General features: G+C 39.4%; 1 protein-coding gene across 1 annotated transcript in view; it reads right to left on the minus strand.

Annotated features, from left to right (window-relative positions):
• CCDC93 (coiled-coil domain containing 93) overlaps window positions 1-18,106 on the minus strand; it is a 49,311-nt gene extending 31,205 nt beyond the window's left edge. Inside the window, exons 1-9 of the mRNA XM_064156336.1 lie at window positions 17,837-18,106; window positions 16,576-16,689; window positions 14,795-14,889; window positions 12,196-12,307; window positions 7,576-7,674; window positions 6,300-6,356; window positions 3,302-3,402; window positions 1,699-1,738; window positions 256-348 (exon numbers count right to left, since the gene is read on the minus strand). Of these exons, the coding sequence (XP_064012406.1) occupies window positions 256-348; window positions 1,699-1,738; window positions 3,302-3,402; window positions 6,300-6,356; window positions 7,576-7,674; window positions 12,196-12,307; window positions 14,795-14,889; window positions 16,576-16,689; window positions 17,837-17,878 (753 nt within the window). The 5' untranslated portion in view covers window positions 17,879-18,106. The remainder of the gene's footprint in view (window positions 1-255; window positions 349-1,698; window positions 1,739-3,301; window positions 3,403-6,299; window positions 6,357-7,575; window positions 7,675-12,195; window positions 12,308-14,794; window positions 14,890-16,575; window positions 16,690-17,836) is intronic.
• Between the last annotated feature and the right edge of the window lie 1,971 nt (window positions 18,107-20,077).

The following is a 20,077-nucleotide window of genomic DNA, read 5'->3' on the forward strand; positions in this document are numbered from 1 at the left end:
ATTTAAGGAATATTAGTTGCAACAAATGAAAACTGACCTTTTAAAAATGCTCAGATTCCAAAACGAGTTGAATTTTTTGGTATCATCAGAAACATTTACATTTGTGCATCAATTTCAATTCCATTTTCTCCTGTGGGAAGCAACTCTCCAGCTAAGCATGGAAATTTTCCTTCCTACAGAGAAGGACTGGACAGTGATAACTGCTGCCCTACCCACAAGTTAGCGACATGTATGCCTGCTATGTACGTGGCACACCTCTTCAGCAGCCTGAAGGTCATCTTCATCACAAGGCTCAGCTTTTCCTGCTCCTGCAAGTCCTGGAGGTAGCATAATTTTTTTGTCTTCAGCCTTTTAATTAAAAGTAAGAAAGTATTAGATCTAGTTCCAGTATTCTAAAGCACAAGAAAAACAGCAAGGAGAAAATTAGAATACAGCTGTTCTGTTGTTATGAATACATCTCAGCTCCTCACACTTCAGCTTATGCCAACTGAAGTGTAACCCTCACTCATTGCACAAGTATTCCAGCTGTTTCAACACAGCATCTCTGGCTTGTTTTGGGGCAAGCATACCTCAATTCCACAGCCTTCTGAGAACTATCAATGTCACAAGACAATTAGGTACCCCAGAATATGATGTTTGCTATATAGGAGCTACATATTTTTACATGCACAGTTTTTTTATCATTTAACATCAGCATAACAAATATATACCAAAGTATAAAATTGCTTAGTGCAGTCCCAGAATTAGTACCATTAAACTAAAGACAACTGGTGACAGTGGATTGAATTTCTAGGTCATTCCACTGTACCACTAATCTAAGCATTTAATCTTCCTCTTCTGTGTTACTGGAGACTCTATTCACACACAAACATGATGAACATCGAATATACAATGTTCCAAAAGTCAGTCATATTTTTGAAGAAACAGGATGAACTCTATAAATGTTGAGTGCAGTTTAGCATTTAGTGAAAAAAAGAGGTAGGATTGGGAAACACCTCCATTTATAAAATTTAAATGCTAAATTTGTATGTGAAACATTGAGATAATGAAAGAAGGGCAACCTTAATACACTCAGCGCATTGCTGGGTCCTTGATGTGCTTAATGCATTTCTTCATTATTGTTATCTGTAATAAAAACTTGTAGCCAAAGTAATATCTTCACTGAAATAATAAAACTGCAAGTACTCTGTCAAGGACATTTTGAGTCCACAATCTTCAAAAGCACAGCAAGAGGCACTAAGATTTATTTATTCTATGGCATCATGTTTTTCTATTAAATTGAATACTCTGTTATGTCATAAATACCTACAAAATTTCTTAACAAACTGGAAGGTCCTTTGAAAAGAAAAGAAAAAAGCCTTTATTGATCACATCAAGTGAAACTTAGCTAAAAGATACTCATGAATTAGGCAGGATATGTAGCTAACTCACATTAAAAAAACACAAAACATGGCAGCCCCCTTTCTTCTAAGCAAAAAATGATTGCAAAATGGGGTCTTTAAAAGGAAACCTTTTAAAAGAGAGGTTTGCATCTTTTATGGCATGCTGATTTTTAGTTCCAGTTATCCATTTCCAAGAGACTGTTACAACAGAAGTTACAGCTATTTATTCTGTTGCACTCCTTTAAGAGCTTATAGAAACCAACACTTCAATAAGAACAATCCAGTTCTACCCACAATGTATATATGTACTTTTTACCTGTTCTGCTCTTCCTGCTTGTCTGCTAAATCCATATCTCCTAAAAGAACAAAGTGTAACATGACAGAAATACGTTGTGGTTTACAACTTTCACAAACTCATGAAGTTACTGTCACTTTTCAACATAAGGAATGCGCTAAAGAGTGACCCATTCAACAAAACCAACAGCCAGGTTCAGCTTAGTTTTGGAATGCTTCAAATAAACTAAATAGGCAGATACTGCAGCACATTTACAGGATAATTTCAGTTCCATCTACTCTTTCCATCACCATCTGCAAATTTAGACTGTTCATAAAATATTGTTGCATAAAGCTTACAAAACCAGAAAGTGACGCTCTTTTTCCATTTGGAAATGAACCCTGAGATATCAACCATACACTACTGAGCTCTGGAGAGGCCTCAAGTAATTGTCAGTGCCATCTACTCCCATGAGAACACTCATTTTGTGTGCAATGTCCATCTGAAGCATTGTGTTCAGAATTTTAAATGTATACTCAAATCAACTTATCTTACATCTGGCTTGGGTTTGGGTTTTTGGTTGGTTGTTTTGTTTGCGTTTCTTTTGAGGGAGACAGAAAACTGACATTATTTTGGAAAGACTATCTTACAGGACAAACTGGTAGAAAGACATTTAAATACATGCAAGCAATTACTTTCAGTAAGCACTGAACTCAACATGTACACAGATATGAAAAGTTGTGATGTTCCTTATTGGCTAACAGCTACAACTGTTTAATTCTATTTATGAGCATTTTATGACTATAAGTCAAGTGATTCTCAGCAGTAGTATCAACTAACACCAGTTCACTCTTTATTCAACACTCTCACTTAGTGAGTAAATGCAGTTATATTTTATTACAGACTAACTCCAACCTCTCAAAAGTTCCCCATCATTAAGTTTGTTCTGCATTTTAAAGCTAAGCAGTACAAAGAATGTGGCAGAGCACTACCTTTCTCTGTCATCCATTTTCATTATTATATTAAAGATTTATCTGGTTTTTGCATCATTTGCACTAAGTGCAAAGAGCTCAAACAGCAGGCAAGCTGCTCACAGAACTCTGTAACATTAACTTGGAGAGCTCTCAGTTAAACACAGACTTCCAAAGGTCATGGATAAGTGCAAACTTTGGTAGCTTTGTATAGAGAAGTTTTAGTAAGTAAGAGATGAAGCACTAAACCATGAGTCATTAGACCAACAAGAAGAAGTAACACCTTCAGCTCCTTTTCTCACACACACACACTTACTCTCTGGGAATACCTGCAAAGAGGCCATACTGATTGACAGACACTATCTAGAAGCATCATGAATTTCAGCCACTTTCATGAAGCAAAGAACAAGTGTGTTAAACAACCATACCCTACTAACAGCGTAAGGTCAGAACTTTGCCTCCCACTGGATAAAACACTGCTCACACACAAGGACTGTCCAGTGTCCTAAGAATTTACAGGATAAGCAAACACAATTTGACACCAAACAGGAGTAAATCTGGAAAGTTTGATCCTCAAGCAGTATTAAAAAATCTCTCACAATTACATTTTTATACAGAATGCTTCTAAATACACACAATACAAAACCCACAGGCTTATAAATCAAGTCTTTCACCTGCCATATTCCAGAAGAGTAGAATGAACTTTTGATTCCTCATCTAGCAGTTCTTCAGCTCCCTCCTGACGTTTGTACTTTCTCTGGGGTTTGTAAACCTCCTGTAAGGCAGTGAATGAATTCAGAGCTTGTAAAAGAGTTTTTGACAATAAATGATTAATTATCTATCTATACACCACCTGTTTGCTTTCCAACTCTACATGCTTACCAAAACAAACCTCTTTTGCTTTCTCTTCTTAGAATTTTGTGATAAAAATCTTACTGAATTTAGTTCTCAATAATCTGCTATAGGACCTATCTTTCCAGGTTTAACAAAAAAAAAGTGATAAATAGATATTTAACAATTTCTTCAACCACTTCCTCTATTACATTTGAAATAATATTAAAAAATAACACAATCAACACTTATTCAGAATAAAATTAAGGGAAAAAATCCTTTAAGTTAGCTGGCAATTATAGAATTTTAGTGGTTGGAAGGGACCTCCAGAGATCAAGTCCAACTTCCATGCCAAAGCAGAATCACTGGGTTTTGAGTATCTCCAGAGGAGACTCCACAACCTCTCTTAGGAGCCTGTTCCATGCTTAGAGCATAGTTTTTTTTTTAAACAAACAAAAAATAAAAATAAAACCAACCAACTACACAAAAAAACCCCATCACAACCCAACCCCCCCTCCAAAAAAAAACAAACAAAAGGAAATGAAATCAAAGCCTGGGCTTTCCACATATACACTTCAGAAAATCCTATTCACATGGGATGAAAGATTCAATAAAAGAAGCTGCAAAGATTCTAAAAGAAAATGAAAAAGGGAAATTATTTTTTGCTTGATCTGACTTTTTGTACAACACAAACTATTATTTTCAACAAGCAACTCCTGCACCATAACAGTGCTGAAATAGCTTTCAATCTTTTTCAAAGACGAGTAATCCCATAGCAGAGATTTTGAACAAGTGCAAATAGACAGCATTCCTTGGCAAGTTTCTCCTGAACTTGTCTGTTCCCCTCTGCAATTTTTACTTCATTCCTAATCTCAGTTTCTGTCATCTTTGTTTCCAGCTATTAAATCTTGCTGCATTTTTGACTGTCACAGCAAAAAGCTTTATATGCTTAAGAATTTCCCACAAAATGTACTTTCACACCTACAAAAAAGCAACCCAAGTGCAAAAAATACAGCTTTTATGATGGCATTCCTGTGCTACATAAATTGGAGGCATAACCATAAACATTAGTCTTGGCATCAGATGAGTAGTTGAACAAAACCACTGCAAGATAATCTCAATTCACTCAACAGACATCTTTCAGCAGCAGTAGTTCTTATACCAGTAGCCATTACTGATATTTAATATTCCCTTTTCTAACCTTTAGGTCTAATCATAGCCATAAATTCCACTCTATTGTCACCCTGAGAAGAGAAGGGTAGGTCCTTAACCACAGTTATAATAATGAATTCAGACAACAGACTAATCTTTCACACTTGCTGGTCCTCTTTTAGGAAAGTAGATTTCTCCTCCAGCTTCAGTGCATCATCATTTAAAGGTGGCCTGCAAAAGAGCTTTCATCTAATAGTCATTCTTCTAGTTCCTATAAACAGATAGGAAAGCTTGAGCACTTTCTGCCCTGAAAAAAAAAATCACTGTGTTCTTCTAGACCACACTCAAGCCTTGATGCTATAAGAGATCTCATGAACTAATCTTTTGTTAAGATCAGGCACCAGCATATAGAAGATAGAATTCTGATAAAGCTCATATAGTTGAAAAGTTTGTCTAATGATAGGCTGAGCTGTGATCTGCTGTGAAGATGCACTAAAAAACTAGAGATCTGTGACTCAGAGAAGACACTATACACCCTTAACAACCCTGCATATAGATCTAAACTGGGTAGAGCAGCCAGCATGCTCCAAGGCACCTGGCACAACAGATGTTTTCTACAAAAATATACTGTAATTCAACCACAAATTAGGCTCAGTAGCACTCAGAGCATTAACATGTAAAAACAACTACCTATGAAGCATGAAAAGGGTAAGATGACTTATCTAGTCCATTATGTAACAGCTATACAACTTGTTACACTGGCAGGTCATCCACGGATGATGAATTTTGACTATCTGGCCAGAACTACTTGAAATAGCAGTGATTTTCTCAGAAGAGTGGTATTTCACCACCTATCCAAGAGCCTTGGAAATGTCCCATTCAAAGCATACCTAGATTTCAAATACTGATCTGCAAATTTATCAAGATGGTTAAAACTGAAAAAAAAAACCAACAACAACAAAAAACCAAGCAGCAGTAAACTGCCAGGGTCAGAAACAGTGAAGTGATAATTGCAAGCAAAGAGGGAAATTAGAGAAAAAGCAAGGACAGAAACTCAGAGCATCTGAATTCAGTTATGAGACGGTGATACAGGCCATGCATTTTAAGCATCAGTCTTGGCAGCATTTATGAACAAGCTTTGAAAAAGAATATAAGCAGTTTATCCAAGAGTGAAAAGATCTGCAGCTGAAGAGAAGATAAATGACACCAACTTTCCCAACTAACAATAGCTACTCGAATAAAACATTTCTGAAGCAGGGTGTGCATTTTCATTGTTATTTTTAAGAAGTAAAAAAGTTCTGAAGACATTTAAATAGAGGAGATCATCACCATTTCGATTAATTTCAAGATAAGCAGTCAAACTGCTGGTAGCTTCCAACAGTCTGCTGAGATAGCCTGTAAGCTACCTTTTGGCTTTTGTTTGATAGAGGAGAACTGCACACTTTCTGTGCAGGCAGTTGATATGATACGATTTACCCATTCATACAGTGCACACCTAAAAGATTTTCCATTTGATATGTTGACATTTGACACCTGATCTAAAAATGAAGCTTCATGTGTAAATTGATGGGACCCTCTTCTGAGAAAACCCAGGACTGGTTGCATTACACAGAATTAAGCACCATCAGTAATGTCTTTTCATTACTGAAGACCATTCGCTTCTTGACCACAAATATCTAACACACTTACAAAGATGTCAGTAACAGTTTTGATGGCCCTCTCTCTTCTTTGCATAAATTCTTCATCCTGCAAGACGTTAACAGAGGTGATTAAAAATACCAGGATTGGAGATTAAATCTCAACCATTATAGTAAGTATAGCAAACAAAGTTGTCAAAGAGTTTCTGAGGTGCTCAATTATTTGGTGACATGGTGATCTCCTGTAACATATATATTTACTTCTCTCATCAGATAGGTAGAGAGGTCTTTATGACTGTACCCAGGATAAGAAGTTTTTCTGCTGTCTGCTTCAACAGTATGCCTAGTTACACAGCATTACCAGTATATCAAGTCTCATTTAGCTAACCAGCCTCTCCACATCACTCTGTGTGGCTTTGAACAGGTTTCAGACAAACCATCTCCAGTCACATGGTTACCTTGGATTCACTACACAAAACTTTATACACACTCCTGTACTAGTTTGAAGCAGGGTAGAATGTTTTGGTGAGAAGAACTAGATCATAGGCTGTGAAAGGAAAACAATGGTGATGTCTACTTCCCTCAGAAGTCTTGCTAAGGAGTTTGGGAAGGAGAAATGAAAACATTAGATAACACTCTCGCCATTTTGTCTCACTCTCTGCCTTGGGCTGCTGACAGAGCTGCATCTCCCTAACCTCACCTTCCATTTGGTCTAACCCACCTTTGCTTCTTAACCTCTTGGCCGAACCTCCATTCTTCCCTGGGACTGGGGTAAGGTTGAGAGGGGCAGGAGGAAGGCGAAGGGGTGGTTGAGAGCCCCTCCTGGGGACTCAGGTTTCTGGGAGGGCTGTTGTGTTTCTGTATTACCTTTTACCTTGTATATTTCTGTATATAACTGTATATACTGTAAATATCTGCTTGTATATTGTGCTAGCTGTAAATAAAATAGCTTCATTCATATTCCTGGATCCGGCTGAGTCTAGTCTGGGTAATTTCTAAAGCGTGGGGGCGCGGGGAACACCCAAACCATCACAACTCCAAAGTGAGCTACTTGCCAAGCCAGACCAACAGAGATGTACCAAATATTGCAGAAAAAAACCAAAGCAGCTCTTAAGCTAAATTTAACCAATACCTATGAACTCTGACATAATAATGTTTTAATTTTCTTTCCCCAGCTGAATTTGCTCATGGATTCCTTTAGGACTGATTTAACAAAATGATAGCAAAGACAACTCTGGTATACTGTGCAGATTTCGGAGCTGTGAAGTTGGTACTGCACTTCAGCATTTGACACATTACAACAGAAACAACAAGTGGCTTGATCTTACCTCCGGTAGTCTATGAGTTTTTTGAAACTGTGATATAGAGTAAGAACGAATATAGTCTCCCATTTCTTCCCTTGTTTCTATTGCACGTTTCACCAGCCACTGGGAAAAAAAAGTTTGTAAAGTTTTATCACTGGAAAGGGAAACAGTAACAGAAGAAAACATCTAACTATTGTGTAACTGGTTTTAATATACAATAAAGGCTAAATGCACATTTTAATCACAGAAACAAGAACATTTATTTGTAAACATGGTAACTCAGGGATGTACTTCTAAGAAATGATTCATCATTAGCTATTCTCACAACTTCTTTGTACTAAAGCTCAGTAGAGTGACTGGATAATCTAAGAAGCCATGTGGCTTTTCCTATAATCAAAGTTTTATCAAGAAAACCCCAACTATTCTTCATACTGTTGACCTATATTGAATGAGATAAACCTCAATGAGTCATAGTGCTCACACTACAGTGAGATTTGATAGTCCAAAGGAGATCAACCAGTGCTCCCTTAAGATCCTTTGAGTAGAGCCTGATATCTAAAAAAAACTCCACCTCTCAGTGTTATGTGTAAGTAATATATCGCAGAATTATTTTGTTATATGACTTCCCCTTTATTTACCTTGTGCTAGAACATCTCATATACCAACTTCTTTTCACATTCTAATTAATTATTTATAGTAACCATGGAAAGAAAATTGGATTGTAAATTTCATCTCTTAGGAATTCACAGTTGAAAAATTCATTTATTAAAAAAACATACAAAATCTTCACAAGAACAGGCAAAGTTTATTGGAATTCTGCCAAATAAATTTCTGTACTTCAAATATCTTCAATAAAATCATTCCAGAGAACAGTATTAAGAGCATCTGTGGCATAGAAATGGATGTGTGCCACCTGAAACATAATTCTTTTAATCTGCATCTTTAAGGAGAAATAAAAATTATTTAAAAAGTACTCCCCCACCACTCTGAAGAAAATACAACCCTAAAGTGTCCTCCCAAAACCCTACATTCTAGAAGAATTCTACTACTTAGACTGAAAAAACAAAGTTTTAACAAAATAAATTTATAGCATTGTTGTTATTTGCTAAACATTAATAACAATGTATCAAAATGCAAATCAATATATAATATAGAAAAATACAAAGCAGTAGGTCACAAAACACAGGAACATTAATTTCCTGGCTTTTTTGTTTTCAGCTGTACAACAGAACTGCTAGCACACCTCACAACCCATGAGACCAAGAGCTGAACTTTATGAGCCTGCAAAATATACATCCTAGCCCACATCCAAAAACCTCAGAACTCGACTGTACACTATAAGTTGTCAGTATTGTCATACCTGTACATCAAATCCCTCAGCTGTAGCAAGCATTGGATGTACATCACATACACAAATCTGCAATCGTACTCTACATGCACACAGGCCCATCTTTTTCTACTCTGAAAAAGCACTTGGGAACACACTTTAAAACAAATGGATTGTCCAGGTGATTTTTACACAGTCTGTGGGTTATAGCATGGTCATCCTTCTACAAAGCAAGCCTGAACTGTTCACAGCACCTATCTCTGTCGGTCTGAGTGGGAAGAAACGGGCTGGAGGTTTGCTGGATTCTGAATTCAAAGCTCAACAAAGACTGTGCTGTGCAAGCAGTGCCAGGACCCAACAATGAACCTCTGAACTATACTGTCACAGAAGACACCACTTGAAACATGTCCTTTTCTCATTAAAATAAAGGTGTAGCCCAAGTATAATCCATTAGAACTGGCAATATAACAACTATACACAGGTTATATGCATTTACATCAGATTTTCCTACTATAGTTTTTGAAAGCAATAAAAGATCTATAGCTCCACTGCAAAAAGACAGATCTTCAAGCCTATGAAGTGTTCTAGAAGAATCACATGCTCATATAAGAAGAAAAGGCTTCTTCTGACATTTACAAGGCCACACAAAAAGCCACAAAAGATTGAAGTACATTTTAAGTAATGCTGGAGAAGATAAATCTTCTGGGCTGTTGACAGCCTGTGCAGGAGGTCACATAAGAGATCAGATGAATCTCAGGATCCAAGTTTGAGCCAGCAACTGTTTTCTGTGCTATAACCATGAACCCCTGGAAAGTGAGGGGAAGATGATGACAAGGAGAGAAATGAAAACACAGACTACTAATTACAAAGCACATCTCAATACAAGAGTATGTGCACACTCTGGGAGCACAAGCATGACTTCCTAGGAAAAAGAGCACCGTTTCTGCCCACTGGAATATTTTTTAGAGATTTTTGGGTGGTTTTTGGGTCTTTTTTGAATGTTTGTTTGTTTTTTACAGTTTTGGTTCTCTGCTGTAGACTGTAGCAGATCAATCTCATTTCTTTCTATAGGTAAGGATTCATATAAATTCTTCACAGCAAGCTCACATCAAGCCTGTATAGTGCAAGAGCTACTGGACGCAATGCCAAGTGGAGGAAAAGAGCTTCTGAATCTCTTGGGGATTGATTTGAGTGAAATCTCAAATTTAGCAAAGTATTGAGGAAAACATCATTATCAGCCTGTTACAGCTCTTGCATGGTATTTTTTAGAACACAGTAAAATGTGGACACCAACAACAGGTTTTTTGAAAGCCTACTTTGGGATAAAATGATGAATCAGTATTTAGAGAAGGCAGAACTTCACAGGGACCTAACAGAGCCACAATTTCTAAAAACAATACAAAAATACAAAAAGCTAAGCTCACCAGGAAATATTTATTCATCAAATATGGATTAAATATACCACCTACTGGTCAGCTACTAATATTGAGAATCACTGCTCTCAGAGAAAACTAGAAGCACATTTCCCCCCCTGCTTAGAATTAATGTTGCTTCTTTTCAGAGGATTTTCATAAGGATTTTGGATAAAACAGATAAGTAGATCAGGTTTAAAAATTATATAGTTCTATAGTTTTTACAGTAGGAATATTAGTTCATATTATTACTGTAAAAGAGGAATTATTTTCACTGTAAGAGAAGCCCTCTATTTGACAAATGCAATCATTCATTGTCACCATCATTACCACCAAGTAAACAGGGCAGAAAATAAACCTGGGTGGGGAGGTTTTTTTTTCCTGGTAGGAAAATCCAAGTTTAGAAGTAAAACCCTCACATTAACATGATACATCCTTTCCATATCAGCCAGCATGAGCACAACTTGACAGCTGTATAACAGTAGCACACACCACAACTTTATGGGAAGTGCAGCTAAGCGTAGCTTGTTCAGGAGCCCTCTACAAAAAAAAGACAGGATGAGGCACTTAGTGCCATGGTCTAGTTGATTGGTTAGAGCTGGGTGATAGGTTGGACTGGATGATCTTGGAGGTCTCTTCCAACCTGGTTGATTCTATACTAGAGGATAATGAGAAGGAATTTTCCCCCTTTCTTATAAACTGCTACTTAGAATCAAGTCTTACTTGCTGAATTCTTTCATAAGCAGAAGGCAAGGAGGCATTCCATGAAAAGGCAGTTTGCTTAACAGTCTTAATGTTCCCTATTTATCAAAGGTACAATTCAGAGTGTAGTTGAAAGAAAAATAACAAAACCTGATAACAACATACCAAGGATTCTTAAGATACCACACATAAGCAGAACACATCACGTGCTAGCTTAAAACTTAATCAAATGGAGACCTACGAGTATGCACATCGTCAGCGCTGCTCAAGAAATACACAGCAATAGGATCACATGTCAGTGCGACTTAGTTTCCATCCACACAGTTAGGAAGTGATACAAATGAATGAACTATGCTTTAAAAAACCACCTCGACTGGCTTTCACCTTATTCGTTGTTGGATATAGTAATATTAAACACAGTGATTTTATAGAGTTGTCTGACTCTGGTACAGCTATTGGAATATTATATAGTGGAACATAAGCCATGGACAGGTGAGAGTGCACGAGTTCTGAGGCCTCTGATGTGTGTCACAGTGAGAAGAAGGATGAAGTCTGGTTTTCTCCTACCTCTGCTTAGATACAATATGCGTGTTGTTGAGAGAATATGAAGAATTAGTGTGTAATCCCAGCGTAGTCCTAACACAAGTGTATGTAACCAATTAGAGTCTAACATGATTTGTAACCCTGTTATGTAGCCTTCTGATAAAAAGTATGTAAGCCCAGGTTTGCGGTGCAATAAACAGATCTGAATCGGAACTTGCGTATGTTAAGCCTTCTCTCCATCTCTTCTGATACCCGTGGTACTCGGCCTGTGGCAATTCCTATCTTTTTTGATGGAATTACTATCAGCAGAACTTACTAGACAAGCTTAAACATCAACTGTTTATTCTATTTCTCTATTTCCTAGTCTGGAACTAAGTGTATTAGCAGATACTAAAACAAGCTTAAACTTTAGTTTCTTTTAAGTAGTCATTCCACAAAGGCAGAATCGGACTTCATTCAGAAGAATTTAAAGAGCAGTTCTAAAAATGCTATCATCTATAACATCATTCAACTCTTTAAAAGCATTCATTTAAACAATTCCCCCATGATCATTCACTCCACAGGTAAATAGGCAAGCAATTATGCAGATATCAGTTAAAAGTTTAATGCAAGTTTTATAGCCTTATTCAGCAAAGAATCAATACATCACAAAATTGTTACCTGTACAACAGGAAATATGTGAATGAAATCCAGTCCCTGGATCTGATGTGGTTCCAAACGATGAGGGCACTTCATTTTTGGTAATACTGACACGATTTTTTCAGTTAAGGCACTATTATAAAACAAAAAAACCCATATATGTGTATATATATATATAGAGCACAATTTTATTCTGTAAATTACAAATGATTTTTGCAAAAACAGTTAGTTGTTACAAGGTTCCCTCTAGTGGCTTCCACTGCATACAGCCATGAAAAGCAATCCAATTTTCACAAACTAACTTTTACATTGTTACATATTATTGTTTTTTTATATACATATACATACACACACACACACACACACACATATATATATCTCAAACTAGTCTATGGAGAGGTGACTATTCTCTTGCAGCCTCCTAGTTTAAGATTTCATTTATAGTCTTACATGCAAAATTTTAAGCTCTGCATGTCTGGTCAGATGAAATGCCCATGTAAGAGGTATCTATAAAAACCTCCATGCACACATGAAGAAACACTAGATTTAAGAATAGTTATAATAAGTAAAAGATATGCATTCAAAGTCCAGAATCCAATACAAGACCTTAAAAAAATGTTTAGGAGAGCTCCCAAAATATAGGCTAAACAAATTTTATACCTCACATGGTTTTGAAGGTTTTTCAGGCAAGAACTAGTAAAGGGAAAGAAATACCCTAATACAAGGAGTTCATCTACAGGAACATCAACCTCCTTCCTCATTTTAGGGTAAGGTGTTTTTTTTCCTGCCAATGCTTTCAAAGCACACTTTTAAAGCAGGTGTCAGCAGTGAGGATGAACACTGCACTGGCAAAAAATCAAATTATTTTTCCATGAAAGAAGAAAAATTAACTGGTCCAGTCCTGACATCAGAGGCATTCAGTGCTGTCTAATGGACAACAAAAGGGGAGGAGAAAGGAGACAGAGACCACAGTCTGGAAAGAGAGCCTGAAAAGTTACACTTAAGAAGAGAAAACTTTGATATAATTCTTATAAGGCAATTTCCACTACAATAATATTCTACAACATGGAAATAGCAGCATCACTCTGCACAGCCAGAATAAATGAAATACAAAAAAAAAAAAATAACTAACATGTTATTTATCCAACAGATGCAAGATCTTCTCTTAATGTATGCTTTGATGTTAATTTCAACCCAGAAATAACATGATGGCATCAAAATATCTTCAGAATAATACTGAGAAAACACAGCTTTGCTTTTCCTTCTCTTGAGAACACCACATAAGCACTGAGCCACCACCAACATAAACATTACATGGACATCAAAACCAGCCCATGCCTGTGTGACTCGGAAGGCTTCAGATCTACAATTAAATCATTGTTGCTGTTTTAGGAGGGAAGCCTGCTTTTTATTTTGCCAGTTTTGCATCCAGTTGGCTGGAAAGATAACAGAACACTTTCAGAACAACTCCTTATCCTGTTATTGTTAAGGGTAACAAAGAAAGCAAATATAAACACTTAGCAATTGCAAAAACTACCACCATTATCTTCATTTCTGCTCCCTACTTGATTCTGTGCACTTCACAATGGTTTATGTAGTTATGTATCTATGGTAATTTGAGTGTCTCCAAGTTTAATGGCAATAGCTACACATATTTAAATGCAGTAGTTTTGCTGATCCAATACACATCAAGAAAAGAGCACAGAAAGATGTCATTTTGAACTACACTAAGAAAAAAAGTTATTCCTCCTCCAAATTTTCATTGTTTAACTGATCACAGAAATGCATAAAGAAATACTGTACTTTAGAATGTATTCCCTCTCAGTACAAAAAAAAAATTCACAACCTCCAACACAGGAATTGACTGTCCAAGGAGAAAAATCTATGCATTAAAAAATTAATCAAACCAAAATGGTGTCACCAGGTCACCATCAGGAAGGAACTCCTCCTCAGTATGGGGCAGGTAATGGTTTCAGCAACGGTGCCATGCTTTAAATTCTGTTTGCTGATGTCTATGCTTCCAACCCAGAACACATAAAAGGGAACTGGAGATTATTTACAAAGCAGAACTGCAGACAGAGAACTCAAGGAAGGTCTTCTAATGTTGCACTCTAGTTTCCAGCAGTGTGGTCTCCCATTGTATTGGCTTCTGTATCATCCCCTTATGCCAGCACAAGCATCTGTACAGCTGCATAGAGAACTGGATCCAGGAATTGATTCACATTAAAACTATTTTCCCTATTTTTCTTCTCTTTCCAGTAGGTTTTAATATGGATCAGTTCCCAATCTAGTTCAATGTGGGGCCACGTAAATGCTTTAACTGCTTAGTATGGATATAAGAACATGGCAGCACAGGGGGGACTAGCACTGTCCTTTCTAAATTTATTTATTGGGTTTGTTTTATTTTTTGGAATAAGTGTCTTTCTGGTTCTAGAGATTGAGAAAGTTTGAAAGCAGTACAATGTTTTGCAAATGGGTAGCCTTGAGAAGCAGGAAGGGTGGACTAAAATTCTCTCTTATAAAGAAGCAAATTATCAGCAAATCCCACCTATTCACCTCAGCTTTTCTAAGGAGAAAAAAAAAAACAAAACAAGCCACACTTGTAATTTAATCAACTTACATTTTTTGACCAATAGTAGAGTTTTCCTGAAACAATAAATCAACATCAATATCGAAGTTGCAAGTAGTGATACACCACGTCATGCCGCCTACCACCTAGTAAAGGAGCAACAGTATGGTCAGTTTCATTTTAAATTGGAGAGACAAAAACAAATACATCCTAATGGCTTTATTGTAGAAACTACAGCTTAGTATTTTCTCCATCCTTAGTATTACATACAGTGAAAACACACACATGGACAGCATACATGAGCCAACTTCTATGCACGATACACATACACTAGAAGACACAAAGCCCAACAGTTAGTGACATTCTAAACTTGTTTCAAAACTGGTACATGAAGCTAAAACACATCTCCCAGATTAAAAAGAGAAACTCACAAATATTAGAAGAAACACAATGGTATGTTAAATGTCATGATCTATAAAAACTGACTGTATCAAAATTTTATTGAGGATCCTAATTTTTGTATACATAATATTCTCTTTTATATATTCCTTTGCTACTACTGCACTTCACTTGCTGACACATGCAACACCAAGTGCTAGGCAAAGTATCAGTACTACAGTGGAAATCCCCAGCTCTGTAGAAGTCTCTACTTCAGGCCCTATTCCTACAGATACTTAGGCAACTTGGGCCATTTCATCAACTTCATATAAATTACATAAATATTTTAAGACAATCTTGCTTAAATATATGCAAGATAACTTAAATCTGTACAAAGGTAGAGAAGAGAAAAACGAAGCGAAATGTGGAATAACTTAGCAACATCACACAGCAAATTAGGATGTTCTGTACAAGGTTTCCCAATGCATTACCTCTCTCTCATTCCCCTCTGAAATGGTTAACCAGTATCACTTCTATACTAGCAACTAGATCCTTTTCAATAGCAATGCTCATTTTAGCCAAGGCTGAGCATTGTCAAGAAACGGTAACTTTGCAATTGTATCTGGGCAAGTATAAACCTGATGTATCCATTTCTACACATAAATGCAACACAACATTATATCCCCAGGCAGCCTCCCTGAAACTACTTAGTGTCTCTGTGCACAGCCTCTCAAGCAGCTCAGACCACTAATGTCAATGAGTTCGAAGAAACTAAAACTTCATTGCAAGGTAAGGCTGTGCTGTGATCAAAGAAAGAGCAGAAAACAGAAGAGCTCATGTCAAGACTGCTATAGCTCTGTGTTTTCAAACCTTGCTTCAGGAATTTCTCACAGAGTCAGCACTAAACTATTCAGAAGCCTCTTTTCAAACTGAACTTTGCTCACTGTCAGCATCACATACTTCCTGTTCAGAACAATGAAAGGTTAACACACATAACATTCTGAAGGTACATAAAAACAGCCCCAAAATAATCACACTAGACTAACTGATCCACTCTTACATAGAGCATCTCAAGACAATATTTCTTCATTTCTAATCAATGAATACTATCACACTATCTCCAAGCAACAAGTCTTTCCTAGGTATTTTAAATGTAGTTGAGAGAGGGGCAAAATTCCCCATGTACTAGTATCATTTAGGCCATAACACCCATTAGAAAGTCCATCAGCAATTGGCTTGCATCCAATTATCACCTTTAAAACTGGCCTTGTTGCACAAAATCATTTTTCAAGACTGAGGAGGTCCAATCTGTATGAAAGTGGGTCACCTGAAGAATTATTTGTGTACGAAAGCCTCATGCATTGTATGTGTCTTTTTAAAAATCATCACTGTTAATCTAATTAACAAAAAATATGTAAATCTACCAAAGTTTTAAAAATATTACATGGCCTCACCTTGTCAAAGGGTGACAACCCCTTGATTCTTGCTCGAAAATACCCAGCAGCCACCAAGAGCTCCAAAATTTCAGTCAACTTGATGTTTTGCTCCTCATCTTCTCTTGTTTCAACCTGACAAACAATGCAATACTAATTGAGTATTTCTGCTTCATTCTTCAAAAGAATATTTCCCAAACTTAATCCTAACATACATCACACACCAGGGAAATCCTTGATTTCCATTAGCAACTTGGCTGTTAATTTGAAAGACATTAAATAAATAGGCAATGCATTTCTACATGGATTTAACGTTGTTCCTCTTTCACCCAGTTAAATACTTTAATCTGCTTTTGCTATTCAAGCTCCCAGTCCACTCTTTGCCTATGGCTACACAGATTGCTCCTACTGCCATATGACAGTTAATTTATTCTCCATTTTGCACCTTTCTTCCCATTTCAGGATTCACAAAATCATAGGTCTCAATTTAACGTTTCTATCTCTTTACAACAAGAGGACAAATTCACGTGGAACTCCTCTTTTGAGTAAAGCAATTTTAAGCAAACTCAAAGTCTGACAGGAACAAAAAGCAAACTCTGATGGGCAGCCTAGGCAGCTTCAATGCTCCAAAGCTTTATCGGCACAGCAACCTTGTCACTAGTGCCTTTGGCCCCACGTTCCAGGACGAAACCTCACAGCTCCAAGAACAGACATGATTTACTAGAGGCACAGAGCACCCAAAAGCCTCAGACCTAGCTCTGAGAGACAGCTCACGGGGCTCTGGGTCTCCTCCTCAGAGGCCGCAGGGACACACTCCCAGTCTCCCCCGCCCCGCTCTTCTCTGTTCTGCAGATTTTCACCAGCCTCCTCCTCTCCCTCGCACGGAAACCTGAAAAGCCTCGCAAGGCGAAGGGACGCGGAAAAGCAGTGGTGCACACAGGGTGACGTGCACAGAAGGTGACCTACACAGACGCTGCCTGCAACCCCACATGGCTCCTCATACCCGAGGGATCCCACCTCGCCGGACCGTGGGCTGCCCACGGGGAAGGGCGCAGGGCCGGGCCCGCTGTAGAGTGCTGACCCTCGGGCTCCCGGCTCAGCCTCGGCGCGGCGCCCAGGGCCGGTCAGCGCCCAGTTCGCGGGGCAACAAGGAGAGGAAGGAGCAAAAGGGAAACCCGGAGAAGACAGTGCAGTGGGGCCGGAGGAAGAGCGGGCGACCCGCGCCTCGCCTACACCGCTCCGCCCGAGGCGGAGAAGGCTGAAGGAGTCGCCGCTACGGTACCTCCTGGGGGGCCTGGTACTCCTGTCCCTTGGGGACGACCATCGCCCTCCGTCTCCGGCAGCCTGCGCCCAGCCACTCAGCCTGTCACGTCCGCTCCCCCCGCCGCAGCTCCCGGACGAAGGGATGTTCTCAAGCCAGTGGCTGCCGGGTTCCCCCGTCCTCGCTCAATGGTTCGCTCGCACTCTTCTTGCGTACAAGCGCATGCGGGCCGTGCCATTCACGGCCAAAGGGGTGCGGGGGGAGGAGGGCGGGGGCGGCACGGCTCCCTGGCGGCTCATGTGACTGACTGCATGAAGCGCAACCGCCGGAGCGCGGGCCCGCCCCTTCTCCGCTCCTCCGCGCTCGCGGGCGGCGCCGCTGGGGCCGCCTGCGGGTGTCCCTCAGGGTCTCCCCGTGCTTACGGCCTCGCCTGGGCTGCGTAGGCGTCCCCTCTCGGTCTGTCTCCTCCCCGCCTGTACCCATCGCTCCCGAGCACTTCCCCTGTCCTATGCTGCTGATCCTCCTTCTTTTTATTTTTTCGCTTTTGCAATGGGACTTGGGGCCTCTCCTCAGCATGGAGGACAAGTTGCTGAGTGCTCTGTGACCTGAGGGATGCCTCACACCCTTTCATGCCACACAGGGCACCGTAACCCGTCGTTAGCAGCTGAGGGGAGATTAACATTATTTTGTGTCCTGCATGCAGGTCCCATGCTTGGGAAACTTTGCACCTCCTTGATCTGGTGCTGCCCTTTGCACCCTTTTGATCTGGTGCTCTCTCAGCCTCGGAGCAGCAGGCGTGTTGTGGGACTCGTGTCTATGCCGTGTGCTTGAGCCTGGTCTCCATTGAACACTTGCAGCACCACCCAGGCCCTGCGGAATCTTGGCAGCATGTTGTCATGGAGCAGGGGCTGCAAGGCTGCACCCAGACACAAATTGCCCACACCCTGCTCCACCTCTACCACACTTTGGACGAGGGAATTAAATTACACCAAGACAGAAGGATTTACTGGGTGATAATGTCATAAATAACAGGCACAAACTGGCGTTCATGCAAGTTAAGGCTTTAATAAAGTTGCAGGGATCAAGCAATGTACAGGCCTGGGTGCGAGGAGAGACTCTGATCTACCCCAACACACACCCTTTGCCTTCAGTTTTCTCTTTTTATACCCTATTCTATTACATATTTACTAAGTTCTAAGAAAAGGTTGGGTTTTCTTTATCAGTTTTTAGGAATGTGAGATGTCTCTTCCACACAGGCCTCCTTTTATCTGGTGGTCCCTCTGGTAATCTTTGATGAAGTAAGGGGTCTTGCTTAAGCGTCTTCCTCATGAGCTTCAAAGTCCTGGTTCTTCTCTTTGCTCATACAGGAAAGGTGGCACCAGGAGGAATGCATTTCCATTTAAATATATAAAAGACTATCTCTTCCACGTGCCTCCCTCCTTCGCCAATCTAATTACTCTTATCTTTAAGCTTATTGAGATGGTGGTGCAAGCAGGAATGCAGTTACATTCAAACCCCCCCCCCCCTTCCTCCTTGTCTGTGACCTCTTCCCACGAATTGATCAGATCAAACATATGATTCTATATATTTCTCACAATAACAACTTGGTAATAATCCACAGTTTGGAAGTGGGGTAGCCTTTCCTATTGATGATGGCTTGGGAAATACTTGAGCAGTCTCTTCAAGTCTGCCACAGGTGTTCAATTTCTAGGCTCTCCACCATGCACAGAGCATGATAAATAATCTGTGTGTTAGGCTGAGACCAGAGGTTGTGTCCGAAGGTGAAGGAACACGAAAAGCCATGCTGGAGCACTGTTTCCATCCATCGGAGGGCAGCAGACGACAGGCGTGCCAGTCCATTCCCACTGCTGTCCTTACGGACTGATCAAAACAGTAATAACACAGCAAAAAGTGTGCCAGGCTGGCTCAGGCCACGTACTGGTGTAACCACAGGCCATGTCTTAATTAGAGTTGCAGGAAACTGTTATGTAGCCCCAGAGGCTAAAATGCTCACTAGAGCAATACAGGCTTTCTACTTTTTTTGTCTGCCTTCTCACTGAGGGCTTTACGGCTCTGGTTTTGATTGTCATGGAGAGGAAAACTCAAACAAACCCCAGAGACAAGAAGAAGGGTTGAAACAGAAGAGCGTTAGGAAGAGAGGTAGTGACCTTCAGATGCAGCCACCAGCTGAGGTTGTAAGATTACTGAGAAGAAATGCCATCTTGGAGAAAGGCTTCCTGAGCCATGATATGGTCATGGAAC

This window comes from Pogoniulus pusillus, chromosome 2 (genome assembly GCF_015220805.1).
Source record: "Pogoniulus pusillus isolate bPogPus1 chromosome 2, bPogPus1.pri, whole genome shotgun sequence".
In the NCBI taxonomy this organism is placed as follows: Eukaryota; Metazoa; Chordata; class Aves; order Piciformes; family Lybiidae; genus Pogoniulus; species Pogoniulus pusillus.